Here is a 23,960-nt window from a genome sequence, read left to right as displayed (position 1 = left end):
ACACACACACACACACACACACACACACACACACACACACACACACACACACACACACACACACACACACACACACACACACACACATCCAAGCGCGGAAGAAGATCCGCTTAAAGCAACACGCACCAACATTAATGATGATCTCTTTTCTTCCTCTTTCCTCGGTCTTTTCTCGGTTGGATACGACGGTGCGCCTCGCCTTCGATCGCCTCATCATCACCTTTACGCACTTCCGTTCGTCGTCCGCCGTTGCCGCACGCAGTGATAAAGTGAGAAGGAATATATATAGAGAGAGAGAGAGAGAGAAAGAGAAGAGCGAGTCGAAGCGAAAGACTTCAGGGGAGAGGAGACACCGATAAGTAAGCAGCAGCAGCAGCAGCGGCAGCAACAGCAAGACGGGCCGGTTAGTGGAGGCTACGTAGAGGGTGGCGCGCGGCCCTATCGCGAACCATACCCCCCTCCCCCCATCACCACCACCTTCCCTCTCTCCGTCACATCGGGCATCCCCTGCCATCTCGTACCACTGTAAGGCACAGTGTGAGTGTGAGGGACGTGAGCGATACACGCAAGCAGTCCAGATCCAGCCATCCATCCATCCACCGCCGAAAAGGTGGAGAAGAGTGGCGGAGCACGACGACGCAAGTGACGCCGCCCGTCGTCGTCGAGCAGCACATCACCACCACCACCACCACCGTTGACCGAACATGTTGTCCGGTTTGGATACGCTTCTGGAGGCAGCCAAGTTCCTCGAGCAGCAAGAGCAGCAACACCATCATCATCATCATCACGGTCATCATCAGCCACAGCAACAGCAACAGCAACAGCATCAGCATCATCATCATCTGCAACAGCAGAGCCTCACCAATGTTCAACAGTCGGCGGCAGTGTCACGGCATCGAACGCCACCGCCATTGCATCAACGCCATGCGAATGGGACAGCGACGGCGACGACAACGACGACGATCGGGGCGACGATAGTGCCGACCGTGTATGCGGCCACTGCCACGGTGACTAGCGGTGCCACACCTACACCGGCCACCACCATTAGCTTCGTGCCTGTGGGCGGACTAGGTGGTGGTGGTGCTGGGAACGGGAATGCTGATGGCTTCAGCACCCCGCCACTCACCGTTCAATCCGGCAAAGTGCTGGCAAACGGTGGTGCGGCCAACAGCAACAACATCGGCACGACCAAGGTTCTACTGAACGGGCTGGGTGTAAATGGAACCACAACGGTGGCCACAGCAGCGGCGGCGGCGGCTGGACGATTGCTTTCGCCAACGCTCGTCGGATTACCATCGTCGTCGGTCGGCAACGGTGCCTTGTTCCATCTGACGCCGGCATCGGTTGCAGCGGCGACGGCGGCGGCGGCGGCCACGACCACAACGATCGTACCACGTCAGCCATCGGCATCGATCTCAACAACAACGGTCTCGGCGCTAAACCCACTAACCGGTTCAGCATCGAGAAAGCGCACCCTGAGCAATGCCAGCGGCAACAGCAATGGTGCGGCCAATACCACCACCACCACAGCCACCGTGCTGGTATCGAATGGAACCGCTTACGTCAAAGGTAGGTGTCACGGGGGTGGTAATAACAATTACGCGGAACATAGGGAGCACCTGGCCTGGCATCGGGGCGTAGTAGGGTGCGCTGTTCCTGCCATCCCTCCATGGGGGAGGACGTGCTTTGGATGAAATGCTGGGAGCTTCTGCGAAGGAAACGAAGCTTGAGCTGAAGCGTGCGGTGCGTGCGTGCGCGTTTCCAAGAGAATGAGTGACGGCGTGAGTGATTCTCTCTCTCTCTTGCTCTCTCGTCTCATTGTTTGTTTGTCGGAGAGGGGTAAAACGGGTAACTCAGGCGTGCGGCCGCGCCACGCACCGTCCACCAGACCTCAAACGCCGACGTTGACCTGTGTGGGGGGTTTCAACCAATCATCGGCTGGCGTCGGCTCCGGCCCCCTTTACGCGTCTTCTCACACACCCTCACCAGGTTGGCCACGTGCTCTTGACAGCTGCAGCGAGCGCGCGGAGTGGTGGAAAACACACGCACGCACGCACGCACGCACGCACGCACGCACGCACGCACGCACGCACGCACGCACGCACGCACGCACGCACGCAATCTCGGTAGGGGTAGCAGGCTTGTCAAGGGGTGATGGGTTTGACGATCGTCCTGGTGCGTTCGTTTGTAGCGCGAATCTTGGCTTAATGCTTTTTATTTTTCTGGTCTGTTTTGGTTCGCGATCGGTTCTATTGACAGAACACTAAATTCTGTCTTTTGGAAATCCGCTAGTTCATCATGTTTACTGTCTTCATTTGCATTGGGCTTGGCTGTTGGTTGTTGTTATAAAGTTAATCGGGCTAAATGTTGGTGGCATTTTATTCGTTTAACGAAACATTTATTTTAACATACCGGCAACACTATGACTACTAGATGCAATCGCAATATTTTTTTATCCCATTCTAAAGCGAGTCTCACACGCGCAATGTTATTGGTCAATATTCTACGTTACTTGGATTTAATTAACGTAGTCAGCCTCTGTAGTTCAGTTTCTGAAAATATGCTGAATCTATCAAAGTAGCCTGAATATTGACCAATAATATTGCGTCAGTCATTGGGTCAGTTTGCGGGAGCTAGGCGTATCCTGAAGTAGTACGAATTCCAATTGGTTCGCAATAGCAGTGTTTGTGTTTCCATTTGTTTCAATATTAACTCCAAGCGGAGAACGTTCACGTTGCAATAGTTTGTTAATAGAATAGAAAATACCTTTCAAAAAACATAAAATAGAAAATACCTTTCAAAAACTATTTAAAAAAACTGAAAATACCAGGCGTCTCCATTGGCAAAATTGCTTGCACATACCCTGGGAGAGGAGGATCAGACATTGTGTTGTCGGGTAGGATATCAACATCATACACGTGTGCTCAACAGCTTCTTGTTAATCTTTTCGTAAGTTTCTCTGCCCAGATTCATAGACCCGCTAGTTACGAGAATTATAACAAACGGGTTGAATTGTATTGTTACAACAAATGCTATTGACGAATCGCTAGCTTTACTTTGAGCTCAACTGCACACTGTCTTGCAACTAGTAGCTAAAAACTTGATTCTCTTCACTAACCTTTTGTCATTGATGTATTCTTGGACATTCTCTGACTTACATCTCAACATTCGCGCCGCGTGTAGTTGATCATTTCAATCGATATTAAACATTATTCAGAGTCCTTGCGGCTAAGTGTAAACCGGCGAGTCTGGTGGCAAGTCTTAAAAAGTATTAGCAATAATCACCAATAAATAAGAAGACACTGCTAGTGAGTTACTTGTTTCGAGAATTATCGGTCTACAATCGAAACAACAAACCGTAGCGAAAGGTGCGCTCTGAACAGCTGCAGTGATCAGAAGACATAGCTGGGATCAGAAGAGAGGGTCCCACCAGTTGGGGGGGGGGGGGGGGGGGGCTTTGGTATTCTGTTTCTAGAACATTCGTTGTATGATTTCCGTTTGGTTTCCTAAGTAAGTCTTTTGGTGATGCTTTACTGTATAACAGATAGGATGACCCTATGAGGAAAAGGTTTCACATTTCAATTGCAGATGCTAGGAGTAAACTGCTTTACAATAACAGAGTAATATCAATTGTCGGCATCCTTTCTAGATTGGCGATACTGTCACAGAGAAGGAGAACAAAAAAAAAAAAAACAGATGGAGAAAGAAGGTGGACGCGGGAGCGAGAGAATGAGAATGGGTGATGCGATCCTTCCTCCTTCAACTCAGGGCGCAATTCACGCCTCTTTTCACGGTCGCCATGATACGAAATTCAAATGATCGAAAATCAAGCTCAACTCTCTTCTGACCTGCTGGATCGACCTCAACAAGGAAGAGCGGCACGGTGTGTGCGCGTGTGTGTGACCAAAAGAGACCGATAGAGAGAGAAAGAAAGAGAGAGAAAGAATGATTGACCACGACGAAAATGGAAGTGTTTCTGGCCAGGAGCAGCAGCACCGCAGGCATAGTAGAAGGCGCTTGACCTTTAAGGCAGCAGGCTAGCGATTTGGCCGGGATAGGTTCAACTAGATTCAGCTGCTTTGCGTCTTGGGACGTGCATAGGAAATGCACCTTCAGCTTTACATAGGTATCCGTGTGCTTTCGGACTGGGCATGATGATTAGCCAGAGCTGGGTCCACTGCTCCTGGCCACCATCGTCCAGCCTACATTTCCATTCGAGCAATACACACACACGGTTACGTCCGTTATGTCTGATAACGTTGCGTTCGGCAAGGAGGTCGATGTATGGCTTCTGCTGCTGCTGCTGCTGATGATGATACAACCAGCAATGTTGCGCCGTATAGCACCCGGTGAATCTTGAAGGGATTGCATCCCTAGATGCTTAATGTACAACACCAAGCACTCATCCCAGTAGACAGTTTAGGGCGTGGCTGTGTTTGAGATTGCACTGCATTCGATCAGAATTGGAAATGCGTTCAGCATCGGGTGTGTGACTGTGTGTTTATGTTTGTGTTGCTTGCTGAATCGATTCAGTCCGGTATAACTGGGCGGGCCATCAGGGTACGTATGATCTTCTGTCATATGCTTTAATGCTACTGTTGCTGTTGCTGCGTACCGCGTACAAGCTGTGTAAGCCACCAAAGTCACTACCAATCCGTGTTCGAACCGTGTGAATGCTGTTGCGACTGGGTATCGAGCGTGATCGCGTCCATGGGTAATAGAAGGCCGGGTTTTTAGCAATGCGGTCGAGTATGAATTGTGTATTGAGTTCAGCTTCAACTACTGGACCTACTCTAGTGCTTAGCCTAATTTGCGATCACGAGTAAGCTGTGGTGCGTTTCCCCGTGTGTAAGGGACGCACACAAAAACGTAGGAAGGGCGCGCAAATGCGAATGCGGCGCACACCGGCATCATCTTGTTCGTTAGCGCACGGGGAGCACATTTTTAAATGCGATCCCCAAATGAATAATCCATACCAAGTTCTTGTGCGCTGCTGTTGCTGCTGCTGCTGCTGCTGCTTGTCCTGGTTGCTCCCTAGGATAGGGTGGGGAACGAGGGTCGTGATGGTTTCGATTTCTTCAACCTCATTCGAGGATCGAGGATAAAACTGCGAAGCAACGAGACGCAACACCTACGGCTAGCCGGCCGGCCGGTACGGTGAGGTGCGCCGTTCCATCCATTCATCCATCCATTCCTACCAATACGGTGGGAGGACTCGAGGATGTGGAATTCACATGTAAAGTCTGCTGTTGCGTGTCTTTGCTCTGCTTCGTTTCGCAACAGACAGCGAACGGATGGAACCTTCTAGAAGTCAACCAGTCAGTGCCCTCTCAGAGCTCCCTCTCCCTCCCTGTGTGCGGTTCTGTGAACCTCATCCTCATACCAGTTATTGAAATGAGTCCGACAAGCTAATGAAAATGGTTTGCCTATGGAATGTAGTGTATTGCTCGTATGGTGGGAGGATCTGACTGATCTTCACGCTCAGAGAGGGTGGGTTGGTGGGTGGGTGGTGTCAGCATTGAAAGCAACAGCAACCATCGCCAACAACCAGCTACCCGGGTTCAGAGTCACGTTTCCCAACCCGTGCTTTCCTGTTTGCTTATTCCGGTTCATCGGACGACTAGCTGACTGACTAGGGTTGTGGTCCGGTCTGGTCCATATGCTGTAGCCAGGACACGGGTCCCTCCTACTGTTCTGGCGCGAGGGCTCTATTAACCGAAGGGGCGCTACCGAAGGGGGTTATGGCACCAACGCGGATTTTCCTAACGCAATATCTTCGGTTGCTTGCTGCAACCGGCTCGTGATCAAAGCGCAACGGCCATCGTTGGTTTCGATGATGCAGTCAGTCGTTTTTAATTGTAAATCCCTCCAACCATCGCTTACCTTCACTCTTTGACTAGATGGCGAAATGCTTCCAACTGGCGATAGTTTTTCGCGCGATCAATTAATGGAGACGCTTGGTGATTCATTCACCGAGTACGATTTGTCTAGACGGGACATCATTATGTTTTCAACAACCCAAAAAAGTCGCGCATTCCACATCCTTTCGACCTTCCATACTATGCTGCCATATTAGCTCATGTGGTGCTCATGTGCTCATCGGCATGCCTGCTATCCGCGCGTTTTACGCGCATTCATCGTTCACTGAACTGTGGGGGAATCAGTCATGGTGCGCGTTCTCCGATAAGATTAGCATTAGAAGTTACGCCTATCTGTCGATCAAACCGCTTACGGGCATCCCGTTCATTCGCCGGACGGATCGACCGGGCCTTTTGGAGAGGGGTTCGGCTAAGGTGGCGGATCCGGTGATCCGCTCCGCATGGAGACGCATGGTGTCTAGTCTAAAACCATCATCAGTCGCCTACCATCGATTGATGCATTAGTCATGCGAGTTGGCAACGGGTTTGACTGCTCGTTATCATACCCGTCTGATGTATGCGTATCGTAGCGGCTATGCTAGCCCGAGAGCGATCAAGCATGGTGCCGGTGATGGCTCATACATGAATGGCAACCCGTTTGGCGGGCGTCACGGCATAGGCTAGACTGTTGCTTGAACTTCCGGGCTGGATAGTTGGATAGAGTATCTTCTGTACCTCTATCACAGTGAAGAGATCTACAATTGCAGTGTTGTTGTCCGTTGAAATGGAACGAGTCAACAGTAGCAGCAAGAACCTTCACAGTAAACACTTCCGATTACCTTCAATCGAGCGAAAGCGAGCCACACACGCGCAATATTATTGGTAAATATTCTATGTTACTTGGATTTATTTTACGTATTCGGGCTCTGCAAAGAGTTTTCCTGTTTCCCAAAATATGCTGAATATATCAAAGTAGTCTGGAATATTAGCCAATTATATTGTGTGTGTGTGTGTGTGTAGTCGACTTGAGGTTCGTTTTTCTTGAATGATCCATCGTCTTAAACGCTTTAAGCGTTTAAAGATTCTATCGTATTCGTATCGCCAGACTGGACGATAGCTAGGCTGAACACACATGACTGGATTTCATAGAATCGAATCGGATTTTGAGGAAAAAGAACGCCATAGTTAGATACCACAAAAGAATGGCTTGCCAACGACATAGTGTGATCATTTTTGGCACGAAGTTCAGAAATGTTGCAGAACCGTTTCCGTGCAGAACCCGTTGGCACATCATGATGCAATCGCGGTAGCTGGAGAATCGATTTAGTTGTTTCGCATGTATCCATCGTTTCTGATTGATCGAAGGCGAAGGTGAAGACGAGACATCACCTATACTGGATGTTGACATTAAAATGTATTAACCACATTAATACACGATAATCCTTGTTATCGTTCACCTCTCTCATCCTCTTTTGGGGCGTTACGCACCGTCGTACCAAACCGGTGTTGATGCTGATGGAAGCACATGCCTCAACCAACCGCCACCGCGAGCGATGGAGCGCTTGCGAGGGTGGCATTCGATTAAGCGCTCGCCGCACCGTATAATCAGGGACAGTAACAAAAACACAAATAAGGGGCTGACTGCGCGTAAGAAAAGAGAAAGGCAAGGCATCTCGCAAGAATTCGACGGTTCTCGAGCGCTCCCAGAACTTGCAAATGAATATGCATGGTTGGTATGGTTTGTACTGTACGCGCAGCACCGTCGTACCGTGCAATAACGATACTCGTCACCATTCGTGAGATTGTCACAGAAAGAGAGAGAGAGAGAAAGAGAGCGCGCGCGCAAAGGAGATAGAGTGAGGGAGAAGCAGCTTACGAGTGAGGCCGAGTGGTGGCGGGTGCTCGCTCATTTGCTCGGTTGCTCACCGTACTCCGGTTGTGGATGAACGGAACTGCTCTCCTGGCTGGCTGGTTGGCTGGTTTACAAGGCTCTGGGAATGGGCTAGCTCGTTTCGTCGTGGCACTCGTCGTTCAGTCGCGTTCTACTCATCGGCGCGTCTCGTACACGGTTTCGCGGTTCGCACAGCTGCCCGTTACCGGTCAACTCGTGGTTTCCGTTCCTCTGTCATAGTAAACTGACATCCGCTAAACTGAGTTTCCGGTCGATCCAGAGTGTTTAAAAAAAAAACGGACGGCCGAAAGCTGTAACCGATGTTACGTTTTGTGATTATGCCCCCAGCGATCATCATTTTCGCCTGCAGTAGAGTGGCGGCCATTAGTAATAGTCGATCAATACCGTGTAGCGGATCTTAGAACGTAACGTATGCGCCCGTGTGTGTGGCTGTGTTTAACGATCAGCTCCATTGTGGAAAAATGGTAAACATTTGTTTCCAGCAGCCGTGCGTGCTAAAGCGATCACACGCATAATCGAGCAGCCTGTTGTGTAGCTTCATCAGTTTACTGCCGCGTAAAAAGTGCCAAGAAAGTTATGAGTATCGAAGGAGGCCGAGCATATGATGGAGTATACGACGAGGAATAGGAGGAAACATCAGCGGACAACGATTATACCAAACAGTGCCAATGCAAGCGGCGTGCAGCAATTCCTGTGTATGATAAGCGGCTAAACCAAGAGTTGGTGTGTTTGTGTGTGTGTGTGTTTAGTTCGTGGGCGTTTGTCCTGCCAAATCGCACACAGTCTGCACGCGAAAGTATCTGATCTCAATCAGTTCTCCGTTCACTGTTAGAAGGAACTTTGTGGAAGGTTGCCAAAGATCAAAGTATGTACGGTGACGGGCGCTTGAGGCGTAATCGTAGCTTTGGTGTGTTTGGTGAGACCAAAAGGACAACCAACGCCTGCGCAATGTTACCATCCGAGACGTCCGAAAAGTGCTTTCCATACTCGATCCTCTCAAAAGCTCAGCAGCAGCAGCAGCAGCAGCATCAGCAGCGCATGGGAGTGCGAGTAGGAGAAACAGGACCAATGAAACCAGCGTTAGCGGGAGGAATGTTGAGTAGTGGCAGTAGCAGTACCACCTCGTACGAGGTACCATTGGTCAATGGCGCTACGGCAGCAGCAGTAGCCGCGGCTGGACCAGGAGCGTTCTATAGTAACGCGATGGTAACGGACGTTGGTATCTGTTTCAGTATGAGCAACGTAAATCTAAACGGAACGGAGTATCATACACCGGCGACTCTAGTGCCACCAACGGTGGCGAGTGTTGCCAAGGCACAACCGCTGATACCGCTAGCACCACCGCTTTCTGTTGCACCTTCAAGACGCTCGCCAGAGAGACATCATCGCAGGAAATCTTACGAAGATCCGGGACCCGGTACGGCCCTGATGCTGTCAAGGCGTCGAGCGGCCGCCTTCGTTCCCGTATCGGCCGGTGCCGTGTTTAAACCGATCGTTCATCTGCCACAACCGGCACCGCCACCTCCTGCACCACCGATACTACCGAAACTGCATACTGCCATCGAACCGAACGTAGTAGCGCTCGCTTCGGCTCAGAATCAGCAGCTGTTACATCAACAGCCCGTCGCTTCGTCTTATCATCACGCCTCTTACCCGACGTCGGCATTGCTCAACCATGGACGCACCCAACACCACCATCCATTGCCACCGGTTCACTATCCACTGCCAAGACCGCACCGATCGATGCTGCCCGTTTCCGTTGCGCCACATTATGGTGGCCACCACGCTCGATCGCCGTCCTGCGATGCTCTGCCACGAGTGCCCGCTGTCGGGGTTGCTACAGGAGGAGGAGGAGCAGGAGTTTCCCCGCTCATATGCGCAGGAGCGACGAGCAGCAGCAGCAGTAGCAGTCGATCACCGCCACCTTACTGTTACAAACAATCGAACGGTGGTAGCAGCACAAAAGCGGCTGCCAATTACGAACCATATCCACCACCGCCACTGGTACTGGCGTCGTTACAACGATCATCAACGGCGGCACATCAAAACCAGCTACAACCAGTAGCAGTCCCTGTCACGGCACAGCCGGCCCAACCATCGTTGACGTACTTTCCGTTGCCATCGGGTACCGGAACCGGTGCAGCGATTGCAGGACAACCGAATGGTGCTGCGATCGATGCTTTCGAATACTACCGTCTAACGGTTGATGCGGCAACTAGTGACGCAGTGATGCCTGCCGCGAAGTGTACCAAAACGATCACCGATGGTCTAGATCCGGGTTTACCACCGGTTCGGTACAATGGCGGCGTGCGTAAGCTCGTGCTCAAGTGTTGCTACGACGAGGTGCGTCATCTGCCGACGGTAACGGCATTGGGCTGTCACGGACCACCACAGCATCCGGTCGCTGCTGATGGTGGTACACCTTCCACTGGTATCAGCACCACTAGCCCAGTGGCCAGAAGTACGCCCGGTGATGCAAGGCGAGCATCATCGACATCCTCCACGAGCTCCTCATCCTCGGGCGAATATGGCCATCCGGCGATGGTTGTGAGTCGCTCGTGTCCTGCTTCCCCGAACGCTCCGACACTCGCGCTCGTGACTAAGCCGGATGAAGTGACTCTGTCCACCTGCTCTTCACCGATGATAAACATCGTCCAAGAGCAGCAGCAGCAACGAAATGATGAAGCACCGATGGAGGTTTGCAACGATGATAATTTTGGTGACCCTGTCGAGAAGGGAGAAGCTGCAATGGATAAAATGGCGGACGATGAACCGAAGGACTTTAGCATGAAACCGCTCCATGCAAAGACTGGCCGTGCGAGCGTCCGGGCGCAAGTGTTAGAGCTGGACCGGAACCGCCGGGAGCTTAAGACGGCTCCGAAAAAGAAATGGATACGCCATTACATGGAGGGTAAGAGGCGCACTCTAGGTACATGCGGATAAGGCGTTTATCCAATATCGAATATCAAAAAACAGTTACTTTAACTGTTATGTTCTGGATGTTGATGTCTTCTTTTCATTCAATGCTTGCTTTGATAAGAACAGTTGTGTCAGATGAAATCCAATGAAGATCCTACTTGGCGATGTTGTGCAAATTTTGATTGTAGTAGACTGGTCTACTAATCTTCCGGAAATCGAAACCCGCTTTATTCCGATCTCAGGACGCACAATTCCTGAATTAATAGCATTCGAAGATTGATCACTGATAACCATTGCTCGAAAGCCCTTTCCTCACTCCCTAATGGGCATGCTGGGATTATTCGTCCTTCTATTACGAGATGCCGCGACTAGACTCCGTGTTAACGCTGCGCATTTGTTTTTGAAGGGCATCCCAGACTTGCCTGCAGGTTTCATTATTTGTCATCACTCGGTACTCTCTCGGTCTCTCTCTCTCTTTTCCTCCTTCACCTCTGGCGATCACGCTCTCCGACCACACACTTTGCGGGTTGTTCCGCTCCCGCTTTGTTATTGTAGCAGCGCGCACCGTACGGCGCACCGACGGCACATGCACAGCGTGGAGCCAGCAGCGGTGTGTATAGTAGTTGCATAACGGCGAGTCGAGTTACGAGTGCCACCGGGGTGCGGGGTACGCCGTGTACACTCGAGTCAACCCGCCATCGCCACCACGCGATCTGATGCTCTAGCTCCGGATTCTGACGTACGTTTAGTAAAGTGGTCGCGGTGCATTGTGCCGCTGACGATCGCCGCTGCTAGCATGTGGCAAACCACGCAAACACTAATCCTCATGATAATAATAATGATGATGATGATGATGATGATCGGATCCGTGCTAGTATGTCAGTGCTCGTAAGCGAGAGTGAGCGAGCAAGAACTACAACTTCGGGCACGATCATTGCTCTAGCTCTCTGTCTGAACTGTTTGCTGTTTGTAGCTCCTGGTACAAGGTGCGGTAGGTGGTGCTTAGTTAGATAATCGCCCATCAAGTGCAACCCCCTCCCCCCTCTTCTCCGCGACACCCTTCAACTCTGAGTGAGGGAAACACATGGCCAACCGGTGGCAGTTATGTCGGTCCGGGTATCCCTTATCATCAGTCTGGGTGTGTGTTGATCAAGCAAAACCAAGCGACCATTAAGTGCTCGATCGAAGATTCGCGAATAACGCAACCGGTGTCAGAGGGGGTTTACTCATGCCATGCCGCCGATCCCCGGTAATGATTCCGACATCCGATATCTATCCACCAGGAGTGAGGTGGCCGTCCGTGAGGTGCGCACCACGTAACTTATCGTATCGCCCGTTCTCCAGAAACCCTATCGGCGATGGGTTGCGAGTTGCTTATGTAAAGCCTGCCGGGAGTGGATGCGCACGTGTACGGCGAGTGTGGTGAGTGAAATCCACCCTCATCGCATCCTCGCCTCCTCCGGTCTGGCTTCCTTTCTTCCTCCTCCTTCTTCCACCGCACCGCAGGTTGTTGGCGCGTTGAAATTGAATTCACAGCGTGCCTTCGCAGGAGGGAAGCGATCCCCGCCGAGATTGTGACAGTAGAACGCGAACCGGTGTTCAGGTTATCGGCTGGCAGGCGAATCGATGGATCGGGGGGTGCTGGAACGATGATGATGATGATGATGGGTGATGGGTGATGAGCGGGAATACTAGCACGAACCAACCCCTCCTTTCCATCTTATCATCCTCTCCCCGGTGCATGAGGATGGCGGTTATGGTGAAGGTTGGCTGTAGGTTGCAAGCACGAGGATCGTCGTTATGCAATCCGACGCAGCAAGTGCGCCACTGGGACACACAGGCCCTGCTGATGACGACAATCGTCAGGCAGCGATGGCGTTGATCGACGGGTTCGACCAACGTAGGTTCCTGCGAGCGGCATCGGTGCAGCGCTGTGACAGTCAGTGGGCTCTGGACTGCTGGTTAGGAAAGGGCCGCGCTCCACACGAAGGAGCTGCTCCACTGCTCCACCATTCGAACTGCACGGATAACAGCACTACTAATAATAACGAATGGATGATAATGCCACACACCATGGAACTCGCTCTTGCATACTCTCTCGCTCTCACTCTCTGTTTCACAATCCGATTAGCTTGTTCCAGCGGTGCTGCAGGTGACCGTGATTGCCATTCATGTACTGAATGACTAATGATACTCTCGCTGTCGAGAGGGGGCTCTCTGTGTATTACAGACCGGTGTCTGTCGGCATTATCGTAATTGTAATAAAACGATTCAAAACGATTGTCGCCTTAGCTGTGCTGTGTGTACCCCTGAACTAGTTTCGATTTAGAAGGAAACAAGAGACCATCAAGCACATTCAGCATTCCTTGTCATACACATACAAGTCAGGCAACGTGCTAAACATGCGCCTCTAAGTGAAGCCAGCCAGCAACCAAACCGGCATGCAAACCCTTCCGTCACGCTCGCTTTCACCACATGTGGCTTCCAATTGCTGAGACTACTCAGCACATGCCTGGGACGGGACAATAAGTATGTGTTACTGTATCTGATTGGAAAGTTCTTTTAATGTTTCTAATGTGAAAGTTGTTTGTATGTTGTGATAATTGTGCTTTACTAGCTGATGCATGTGAAACGGAAGCGTGATTTCGGTTTGGAATTTGCATTTTTGTTCTTGGAATGGAGGCGCCTGGTACAACAACCGAAGTTTCTACTGGAACTAGCGATTGATGGAGGTGGTTGAATCAGTTCATCTACACGCCTTATATCTTTGTGTGTCACATTATCAGCTGTCATGGCACAATTTAAACTAGATGACGAAGCACGTACCACAGGAAATTGACAGAAGAAATACAAAAACGGTATTAATATCATATCTAAAGTGCACTTTAGTGTCTTATCTCTGTACGACTGCGGCCAGTGCCACCGGTGGTCCACGTGTTGAAAGCAAGCTCTCAGAACGGAGCCATTTCGTTTATTGTTTTCCATTAGCGTCTTGTAGAGGAGGCCCTAAAGCTAGTAAAGCTCACTTTTCGCCACCTGTTTTCCCACCTGCCACACCCAGTGTATTGCATCACCGTGTGCTCCTTTTCGTTAGTCGACTGACGCATAACGATAATCGAATTAGCACGAATACTGCTGACTGAACGGAGCCGTCTGCTGTCGCGCGAGCACGTGGCACGCGCGTTAAGCGTTCTTTTTTCCTTTTTTTCTTCCTGTCCACCTTGGACGACCAATGCGACGCCCGCAAGCAATACACACAACGGACAACGAAAGCAGGCATGTATGCATGCAATGCTGATTGTGCCCGATGGTCACCGTATATCCCATTGAAAGATGCGTCGCGCCGAAGGCGGCATATGTGGGGGGAGGGAAGGGCATTCACTCGCAAATGTCACGAACGGGTGTGCGAAGCCCGCTGTCCGATAATGTCCGATGACAAGAAGGTGGCATCCTCTGGGCATTTAGTGCACAATGATAGGCATGCGGCATGGTGGCAATGGTGACCACGGAAAGACCCTCTTGTATGTAGTGCTTGAGAGCCGCTGTGCTCTTTAAGTGGTCATCGAGTAAGGGTGCTAGTGGTGCCCCTGTTTGCACCTCAGCAGCTTTTCCGTGTTTGATGATGGTGATGATGCCGATCATCAAACACGACCTGCTCACTCGTGACTATCACGGGATCATTGTACCATGGATTAGATTGCTGCCTTTCCGTTTACGGTTAGTGGGAGGTGATAGTGTTATGGAATGAAACCATTATTGCCTCACCACTATTTTAACGAAACGGATTCTCACCTATTTCTCGATGCAGCTCGCGATAAATAACAACGCGACACGCGTGCCAAGAAGCATTGTTATTCCTCCGGTCGGTCGCACTAGCGCGCCCTTACGATGACCCCAATGCAAGCGGTGGTGTTTTGTTTTGGGTAGCAAAAATAATGTCCAGCAAAATTTGATACCGTTTCTGAGCCTCGCATAGTAGGCATTTTTTCACTTATTCCTTTTTTTTTTGAGGTAATAATAACGGACCTCGGCAAAATATGGTTCCACGTGACCGTGTTGGGGCTTCCCGTACGTACCCTTCCCCTGCCCTGCCTTCCGATCATCCCCACGAAAATCGGTGCACTCAGCTAGAAACAATACACCCCTCCTCCTCTCCTCTATCCCTTATCTAACATGTGCCAAAAGCGCGAGCTACAACATGGGGATTGGGATTGCATAATTGGATGTTTGTATGTGTGTGGTTGGGTTTGGTGTGTGTGTGTGTGTGTGTGTGTGTGAAAATGGGTGCCACCTTCTGTCATGTGCACTTTGCCTGCCACAGTTTCGGACGTCATTTAGTTTGGCTTTCTATTGCGCCACTAGCGCTAGAACCAACGAGAAAGGAGAAGTCCTACTGCCACGCGGTCAGTTCTACGCAAACCGAACCACGGTTTACGGGGAAGCCTGGAGAGGGCGTGCTATATACTGAATGTTGCCTCTCAATGGGCCACCACCGGGCGGGCTGCCGGTGTGCAATGTGCGCAAATCGTGTGTCCCCTCGTCCGCCCGTTTCTTTCTCCCGTGTTTTGCACACACACAAACTGCTGAGTTGACGGTGCTCCAGCCATCCAGCCCATTGCCTTCAGAGGGTAGCGGATCGGCGTCGGGTAAATTACATGGCCATATGCTTCTATTTCGTTCGCCCTTCGATACCAATTGCCTTCTGGGCGAGGTAACTGCACCCCCTCCTCTCGCACCAAGGGGGTCACCTCTCCCTTCACCCATCACTTACGAGCGGGCCAGCTGCCGCCAGCTAATCCAAGCCCACTGTCGAGTTCCAGTGAAGCCAGGATTAGCGGAGGTTAGGGGTAGCGCGGTGATGGAAAGAAGGGAACCGACGAACATTAGCCCTCCCCCCCCCGAGCCCGAGAACTCGAGACTGGCGACTCACGTGGACAGACGACGGAGCCTCGGCCACACCCCCCCCCCCCCCCCTCTCACTGTCACGCATTATTTTCCCCTCTTGGCCATTCCATTCCCTGGCAATGTCGTGTCGGTTGTTGGTTCGTCGCCTTCCGCTTTGCCCACTGTTGTTTGCTGTTGCTGTTGCACTTCGCGTTTGGCACGCATGTTCAATGCGGGGTGTCCGATCGAACGATCACGATCAGGTTGATTTAACCGCGGGATCCGTGGATCCGTGGACGGACAGAAGGACTTTGTCTCCGCTTCTCATTAATAATTAATAATTCAACGCGGTGATCGCGACACGGAGATGCTCATATTTCGTGCGCAACCCGATTCCACACGGCACGGCGCTCAATGTCGATTACTCGATTGCTGACCCTGGCTGCCGCCTCCTTGCAATTACAGGAGTTAGATAATCACTTATCTGGTTACCATCGTCGTTGTCATCGTCGTCATCATAGTCGTCGTGGTCGGCAAGGCATGATGCAAGTCGCAAGCTACAGTTACTGCTTCCAGGACTTCGTTTGCTCGGCTGAAAAGTACATTAGTTCCGACAGTACCGGCGGACCTATGGCCGCCTGGCTGCCCAGCCTGTTGCACAAAAATCTGGGTGGAGGTTATGCAAACACAAATGATGGAATAATTGTGTCGAAATGGTCTGCATATGCAATGGTCGTTTTGCTAACTTGCAGTAGAAAATTTAGCAAAATGCGGTTGAGCCGCGCTGGGCATCCATGTAACGTACGAGATGGCTACAGCTGATGTGTATGATTGGAATTGGAAATTTCATTGCTCTCGCGCTGGCTTGGGGACGCTGCTACCCCTACAGCTGCAGCTGGTATGATCGCAAGAGCATTAAGAAGATCACAAGGTTCTCCAGGCGGTTCTAGTTCTAGCAGCTTGCAACACACGAAAGCAGCTCAAGGTTGTTTTACGTTCGGCTATCTCTCTCCATCTCTCTTTCTCTCTCTCTCTCTCTCTCTCTCTCTCTCTCTCTCTCTCTCTCTCTCTCCCCCCCTGGCTCTCGGATATCGTATTTCGCGATGCGGCCATTACGAAACATTCTATCCATGTACATTGCCGCCATTTCTACTACATTATGCCTTCAAGGGTATCCTTCTGGGACCGCGTGCGGAATGAAGAGGATAATCCTGTTTGGCGTTCTGTGCTGGTGCCATTTGCAAAAGGTCAGTGCAACGGGCAAGGTCCTGAAAATCAGGGAGCACCGTTTCTCCGCCACTATGTTACGCAAACCACCTTTGCGTTGTTTCATTTCATCACGAGGTGTATGTTGCGTGTTTCAAATGGCCGGAAGGTGAGGTGAACTGCTGATATCGAAAGGGGAGTCTCTTTTCTTCTATTTTTACAACAGATCCTTGAAGAGGAAGAGAGAACGAAAGAGTGAGAGAGAGAGAGAGAGAGAAAGAGAAAGAGAGAGAGAGAGAGAGAGAACGAGAAAAAGAAAGAAAGAAAGAAAAATAACGAGAGGTTCGGAGAAGGAAGAAATGTCACAGAAGCCGTTGAAGTGTTTCCGGCCTACTGGGTCGGTATCCCTGAGAGATGCGAGATCCTAGCCACCTGTTGATTCCGTTGTCCGACTGTGTATCAGAGTGGAATCGTTTGGCATAAAAGTTTTGCTGCCATGGTGCTGTGTACCAGTTGAATCACTCCATTTTTCCCTTTTATGCTGGCCAAGGGTTAGGAAGCTCGGGTCTAGGGGTTTTAACAAAGAAATTTATAAGACGAGTTACGCTTTTTGCGTAACAAATTGAAATGCCAGCGCGTTATGCACCAGCTTCTATTATTTGATTTAGTGTTTGTTTCAGCAATGTGAGAGAATGTTTCTTGGAAACATCATGTTCAAAAGGTCGAAAACTATCGAAAGTATAGTACGTTATATCCGCCACCTACCTATATGTTGAAGTGTTATGTGGAGAACTTTCCGGGGAATGAAGCTCTTTAGTAATCGAAGGTGTGCGCCATTTTCGGGAACCAATTTGAACATTATCATCGATCCGTTACTGCCTTGGTACTCAGCACTCGAATTATGTAGTTTGACAAAGTTACTGTTATGTCGAGCTTGGACATTACATTATCATTCCAGGGTCAGTAGACGTAACTGCTGAATCGCCTTCATAATTCTTGCAAAAAAGTGCAACTGCTACATTACTGCGGTTAGTTATGGTTGCAAGGGATATCTATGTAAATTTGGATATGTAAATGGTTTGTTGGGATTGCTCTGATGCCGGAAGAATGAAAATGATCTGATACCGATACAGGAAGAACTAAAGGTCTTCAACCATAAATCGGAACGGTTGTAAAAGGGAACTGCTATGTGACAACAAACAAACAAACGTTGTAAATGCGGTAAGCATGCACATACAAGCATTCAACAGGTGAATGTTGATAACGAAGTTGAAGTGAATTTTCCACAGGCCGGCACTAATGTCAACTATTATCAAGGAGATAGAAAGATAGAGACAGAGAAATCGAGCTAGTGGTCATGTGGACAAAATTGAAGTTCAACATTTGTTACGCGCGTGCCATTGCACGAAGAAATCCTGCACTCTATTATCGGCTCGCTGGCTCGCTGAAGTGCAAATGGGATAACGGATGAGGAAGCGGAGGGGGTTCGGTTGACAGACCGTGGCAGTGACACGGCGTGCTGGCGTTACCGCATCGGAAACATTCGTGCATGCGACTGATAAGTAGTGTAATCGTTTCCTGCTTCTGTCACTGCTGGCGAAGCCCCTCGATTGTTAGGTTAGGTTAGGGGCTTAGAGGCCGACGAGGGTGGGACGATCGGCGGTAGCACTGTAGAGTGCTGGAGTTGAACACTAACAACAGGATCTGTGCTGGCGCTGAAAGAGCAGGGCAGAACGATGCCAAAGAAACGACAAAATGCGATGGTATGAACAGGGTTGCGGCGGGGGAGTGGTAAGAGGAACGGCGACGACGACAGCGTGCTGATGCCGCGTGCTCGGCAAAAACGTGTTCTGCCTCAATGCGGCCAATGACGCGCGCTCTCTTTGCACGATGAAATGCGCACTACGAATGCGACGCCCCAACCTACCCGAGAGAGGAATGGCGGTCGTAGAGCCCGTTAGACTGTGGAGACGAGTGGGAAGTGCTTACGTCGGCGTACTATGTGGTGGCCGTTTCGCTGATTAGCTAATCGATGCAACCATCAACAACAACCTGACAGCCGCTACCGGCTGCGAACCAATGAAACCAACTGTTAGGAATATGATTGCAGATGAATCATGAAATCGAATTTGTTACACCAATAATAAGCTTGCTTGTCTTAAAGAACGTATCCCACTAATACTAATCTATTTCAAACATTTTCTTTTTCTCCACCTCCTTTCCACTAGATGAACCACTGGTGAACGGGCATTCCACGGCACCACCGCTCGTTGTCATCTCGTCGAACGGTGGTGGGTCGCTCATGGGAGGGGCGGTCTTGCAGAAACATGGGTCAGTGAACCATGTGTCCACCGTTGCAACAACTAGCATTGCTAGCACCACTTCCTCACCCATGACAATCGATCTTTCGACCAAGCATCAACCGAACATGGTCTCGTTTCACCATCATCACACCGTAGCGCATCCATCGGTAGCTCCCTCGACGACACCTCCTTCGTCGGCGCTATCATCTTCATCTTCCACCTCTTCGTCTTCTTCATCGTCCACGTTGACGGTATCACCGGTGGACGTAGATTCTCAGTCGTCCCTCAGCCTAAGCAATAGTGGCTCCATCCCCAATGGCTACGTGACAACGCACAGCAACAACAACAGCAGCAGTAGCAACAGCAGCAGCAACAGCAACAGTGCCAACATCAACAATGCCGGCAACCTTAGCAGCCTGGTCGGAACGTTGTCACCCTTGACGGCGACGACGGGTACGGTCGTAACGAATGGTGTCCCTGCTACGGCGGGAGCCTTACCGATGGGTTTAAATGGCGTGGCAGTAGCCGTGGCCACTGCATCATCCGTATCCGGGTCCAACAACACTGTCCCCGGGCACCATCATCCCGGATTACATCATTTGCCGATCGAACTACAGCAGCAAGTGGCGGCTGGTTTGTCAGCGCACGGTTCCCAGACTGCTGGTGCGGCCCTGTTTGCCAATATTCCAGCTCGCCGTAGAACGACCAGTTCCAACAGCAATGGGTAGGTGGAACTGTGTGTACTGTGTATCGCAGGACCTGTGGCCAAAGATGAGAGTGTTCACTAATCATTTGATTCTCGGTTGTTTTAGTGTTGGAACACGAGAGGTGCACAACAAGCTGGAGAAGAACCGACGGGCACATTTGAAGGAGTGCTTTGAGCAGTTGAAGAAGCAGCTTAGCTTGCAACCGGACGAGAAAAAAATCTCCAACCTCTCCATTCTGCACGCCGCGATACGCCACATACAGGTAAATAGCAGGGCGATCGCTTTTTCGGTTGCTAAAATATATACTAACATCGTTTTGTTCGATTGTTTACCAATTTTAGGTGTTGAAACGCAAGGAGCGTGAATTTGAGCACGAAATGGAGCGGCTGGCGAAGGAGAAGATTGCGGCACAGAACCGGATTTTGCTTCTTAAGCGCGAGATCACCCAAATGGGAGATGTCGATGTGTCCCGGCTGGCACCGGACACGGACATGATACCAAATCCAACGACCAACGGAGGCAGTGCCGGTGTAGTCGCTAGTGGTCTCAATCTAGTCGGTACAACTGTGCAGTCGGATCGTGGTAAGCATTACGATCTATCTCATTCTGCAAAAACAAGGTTAGAAGTGATCTCCCTAAAAATTCCCGGCAGTCACTTTTCGTTGAAGACGACGATCGTTATAGGCCTACGTATACTGTTACAAGTTTTGGTTCTGTAGTACATGATTGACTTTAAGAACGATAAGTTTCAATTTTCAGTGGGAAACCAATTCCACCCAGCATCTGATGTACACTTACTGATAGCACATCTTCCGTATGTAATATGCTGGGTGCAGTGTTTATGCAGATGTTTAGGTAAAGTCAGGCCGTCAGGCTGGGTACTACATTCTGTGTACGCGGTTGGGATCTTCTTGCACTGCGTCAGAGAAACTTGCATTGCGTTCTGGCATTGGTTGGTGCATTGAAAATGAACTGAGCAGGGCGCATCGGATATGTAGAATTACAAATAGGGGTTTGCTCGTGTAAACACTGCACCCACTGCATGGCTCTCTCTCTACAATAACTGCAGTATACTGATGGTATTGTGACTACAGCAGCATGTTATAGCTGGACCTTTTATGAAGATGTAGCCGATTCGAACCGATTGCATTCGTGGCGTTTACCTAAGGTAAAAGTGATTTGAAAATCAAAAAGTGGTAGATTGAGCTGGTAGGCGTCAACAATTATGCATTCTCGTTACCCCTCATATTGAGTTTTGAAGGCATTTTAATGCGTTTTCGTTTGTTAATATGCGCGTGTCATACAACTAGGGTGTCGGGTGTGAATTTTAAAACCCGTCCGATCAAACCAAGAAGCGTTCAATTTGTTTATTTCCTTGGTAAATTGATCTCTTCTGGTTAGTGGATTTAGTTGGGCTTTTGATCCAGGAAATAAACGGATGTTTTGGTTTGTATTTTGTAGATCAATCCAGCGAAACTGTGTTGGTACCCGGGAGGAATGGTATTCGCTACAGCTCTAGCAGTTCTCTGTCGAGTATCGCAACGAATGCGTCCATCAGTACACTTCCGGTGAGTTTATGGGCATATAACCGAACAGACTAGAGAATGGCAATTCAATACCACAACTAATTTTGATGAAAATGTCTTGTCATATATTTACAGCATCAAACGACAATCTCGCCAGTCCTGTCCATATCTTCTCCGACGCGTGGCAGTCCTGCATTAAATCGCAATTCAACGTCTCCTCCATCCTCATCGTCATCATCGTCACTGTCGTCGGCAGCCTCCTCACTGTCGGTATCATCAGTATCGGCCGCCAGCCTCATGGTACCGCTTTCATTAACCACCAAAGGTGGTAATGTCCTCGAGGCGCACAACATTAGCAGCACTGCACCGTCAACGCTCAAGTTCTCCACTGGGCCATTGAATGGACTTAATCTGAGTAATTCCACCACGGCACTGACGGTGAATGGGGCTACCGTTATGAACGGTACGACTGGCAGTACAACCACAGCACAGCTACCAGTCATTGTTGGTGGTAAGTTTAAACGTTTGTTGTTAGGTGTGAGCGTGCGCACTGTTTAACGCAATATGTGGCTTTGCTTTATAGCTAATGGAACGCCAAACATCGTTGGCATTACGCACTCACAATTGCTAGCAACGACAGCAGCGGGAGTGAACGGGTCCACCGCCATCCAGACCATACCGTTGAACCTGAATGTTACGTCGACTACCAACGTTTGCAATGGTATCAATGGAAGTGGAGGCCTTCCAGCGGCTGCTATCATCTCCAGTGCCACTGGGCTTCACCTAGCTTCGTCATCGGCTCAAGCGCTGCAATTGACGACAACGAGCGGTGCCAACAACAGTAGTAGTAATGGTACCAGCAACAGCATCGGCACAACTGGCGGTATCACCGTTAGCAGTGGTAACAGCATTAATGGCACCTTCGCAACTGCTAGCGCCAAGAACAGTGCTAGTGTCTATAGTACTATGCCCGGTGTTAGCGTCGGAAACCTGATGGGAATGACCGGCAAAGAACTGATCAACGGTACGATCAATGGCAAGAACGGTACCGTACGGACTGATACTAGTAAGCTTGAGATTATCGCAACCCAATCTCCCACCAATAATGCAACCGTGGTCGCTGCCAACGGCACCACTGGAGCACTAGACCCACCGGGAACGAAAGTTATCACCTACGCGCTCACTTCGGTGGACAAGGATTCGAAAATGGTACGTACGAAGAAATTTCAATGCTTTTGTATATGTAAACTAGCATCACACACTTATTGGTTCGTTACTTTCGTTCCACAGGGCGTAGTCTACAGTCCCATCCAGTTGCTGACGCAGCAAGGACTGCGTGTTATACAGCAGTCGCAGAATGGCCTGGCAACTATCGAGCTTAGTGCACCGTCGAACGTTGGTAATCGTTTGCAGTTGCATTTAACCCACTAGAGAGACTCCACTTCCTTCGTTTGCAAACTGCGTTGCACTGGATTATTGTGTTATTTACCATCGTCCGTGCCGTTTCGTCATCGTCACGGTGGCGCATCCTTGGATTCGGCCAGCATCAGATTGTGCGGTATACTAGGGCTGTACAAAGCAGTAGAGTTTTTGCGTAAGATTTTTAACTTGGCAGTTGCGTCCATCTTTTTTTTTCTTTTACTCTTGTTGACCCAACACATCCAGCTTAGGAAGGCTACGTAGTAAGCTTGTAAAAGATTTTGGTACAAACGGGAAGCCTATGGGCTCCCGAAGACTTCAAAAGCAAACAGACGAAACGAACGATAGGATCTTTACTAATTGCTGGCAATTAGATGTATCACAATCAGCGTTAGGCCTCCTTCTTCGATTCGTTTCGAGCCATGATAGCATTTTGGTTACGCTTGGCTAAGGATAAGTTGATAACGATTTTGCAGCAGGCGCACATCGTAGCAACTCCAAATGAAAGCTGGCTTTAAATGCATAGCGTACATGGGTTCGCCCCAGGTAAGGTATATGTTTTTTTGTTCACGAAATTGATGAAGTCATACGGAGCAGCATACTTTTACAACAGGACAACACACAACCATTCTACAATTACCAGACATTCACGTTGAGTGACAATCAAACAAACAGTATGGTACAGTTTCGTGTGCTGCTCGTTGCGTGATCCACATGCTTCCTGCAGAGCACGGGCAACCGCGAACCCGGTTCATGGTTCTTCAATAATAACTTTCGAGCAACGTGCTGGCTCGAGAGGAGGCGTTCCTTACCCGCAAACTATTACAATATCTCGTAACGAAAACAGGAAAACAGAATGCGCTTTTTTGTAAGCGTTTGGAATGCGCTCACTGGAAAGAACTGCGAGGAAAACAGTTCTTCCAACATTACACAAAGTGCGCAATGAGAAATTCAATGACCAATGATTCACACGACCCGGCTGGGTTCCGTGACCCGACAGAGTGGTTACGAGACGATAAGAGCCAGAACCGAGCATGTTGGGCGTGTGAACTATATACCGAATCGGTTTCGATACGATCCTCTTTTGCTTTCCCATTACTTTTTCTTAACTAACGTTATTGTTTTCTTCAGCCAATCGCAATGCAAAATTAAATAAAGCAACGCAATAAAGGCTGTGGAAAACATTAAATAAGAGTTGAGATAAGTGGTTAAGGGAGCAACAGAGG

General features: G+C 49.8%; 1 protein-coding gene across 3 annotated transcripts in view; it reads left to right on the top strand.

Annotated features, from left to right (window-relative positions):
- Positions 1-23,960, top strand: part of LOC125949993 (mucin-5AC-like) — a 38,609-nt gene that overhangs the window by 12,544 nt on the left and 2,105 nt on the right. The window contains exons 2-9 of one of the 3 annotated variants that reach the window (XM_049677528.1): positions 263-1,569; positions 19,008-19,806; positions 19,895-20,051; positions 20,131-20,371; positions 21,251-21,357; positions 21,451-21,826; positions 21,899-22,524; positions 22,606-23,960. The exon at positions 22,606-23,960 is cut by the window's right edge and continues 2,105 nt beyond it. In XM_049677528.1, coding sequence (XP_049533485.1) covers positions 705-1,569; positions 19,008-19,806; positions 19,895-20,051; positions 20,131-20,371; positions 21,251-21,357; positions 21,451-21,826; positions 21,899-22,524; positions 22,606-22,746 — 3,312 coding nt within the window. In that variant the 5' untranslated portion in view covers positions 263-704 and the 3' untranslated portion in view covers positions 22,747-23,960. Of the gene's footprint in view, positions 1-262; positions 1,570-7,737; positions 10,700-19,007; positions 19,807-19,894; positions 20,052-20,130; positions 20,372-21,250; positions 21,358-21,450; positions 21,827-21,898; positions 22,525-22,605 lie in introns of those variants that run through there. The other 2 variants (XM_049677526.1, XM_049677527.1) reach the window with 2 other exon arrangements.

The sequence above is a fragment of the Anopheles darlingi genome, chromosome 2, assembly GCF_943734745.1.
Source record: "Anopheles darlingi chromosome 2, idAnoDarlMG_H_01, whole genome shotgun sequence".
In the NCBI taxonomy this organism is placed as follows: Eukaryota; Metazoa; Arthropoda; class Insecta; order Diptera; family Culicidae; genus Anopheles; species Anopheles darlingi.
The sequence above is the reverse complement of the archived record's forward strand: the minus strand, read 5'-3'. Positions and strand labels throughout refer to the sequence as shown.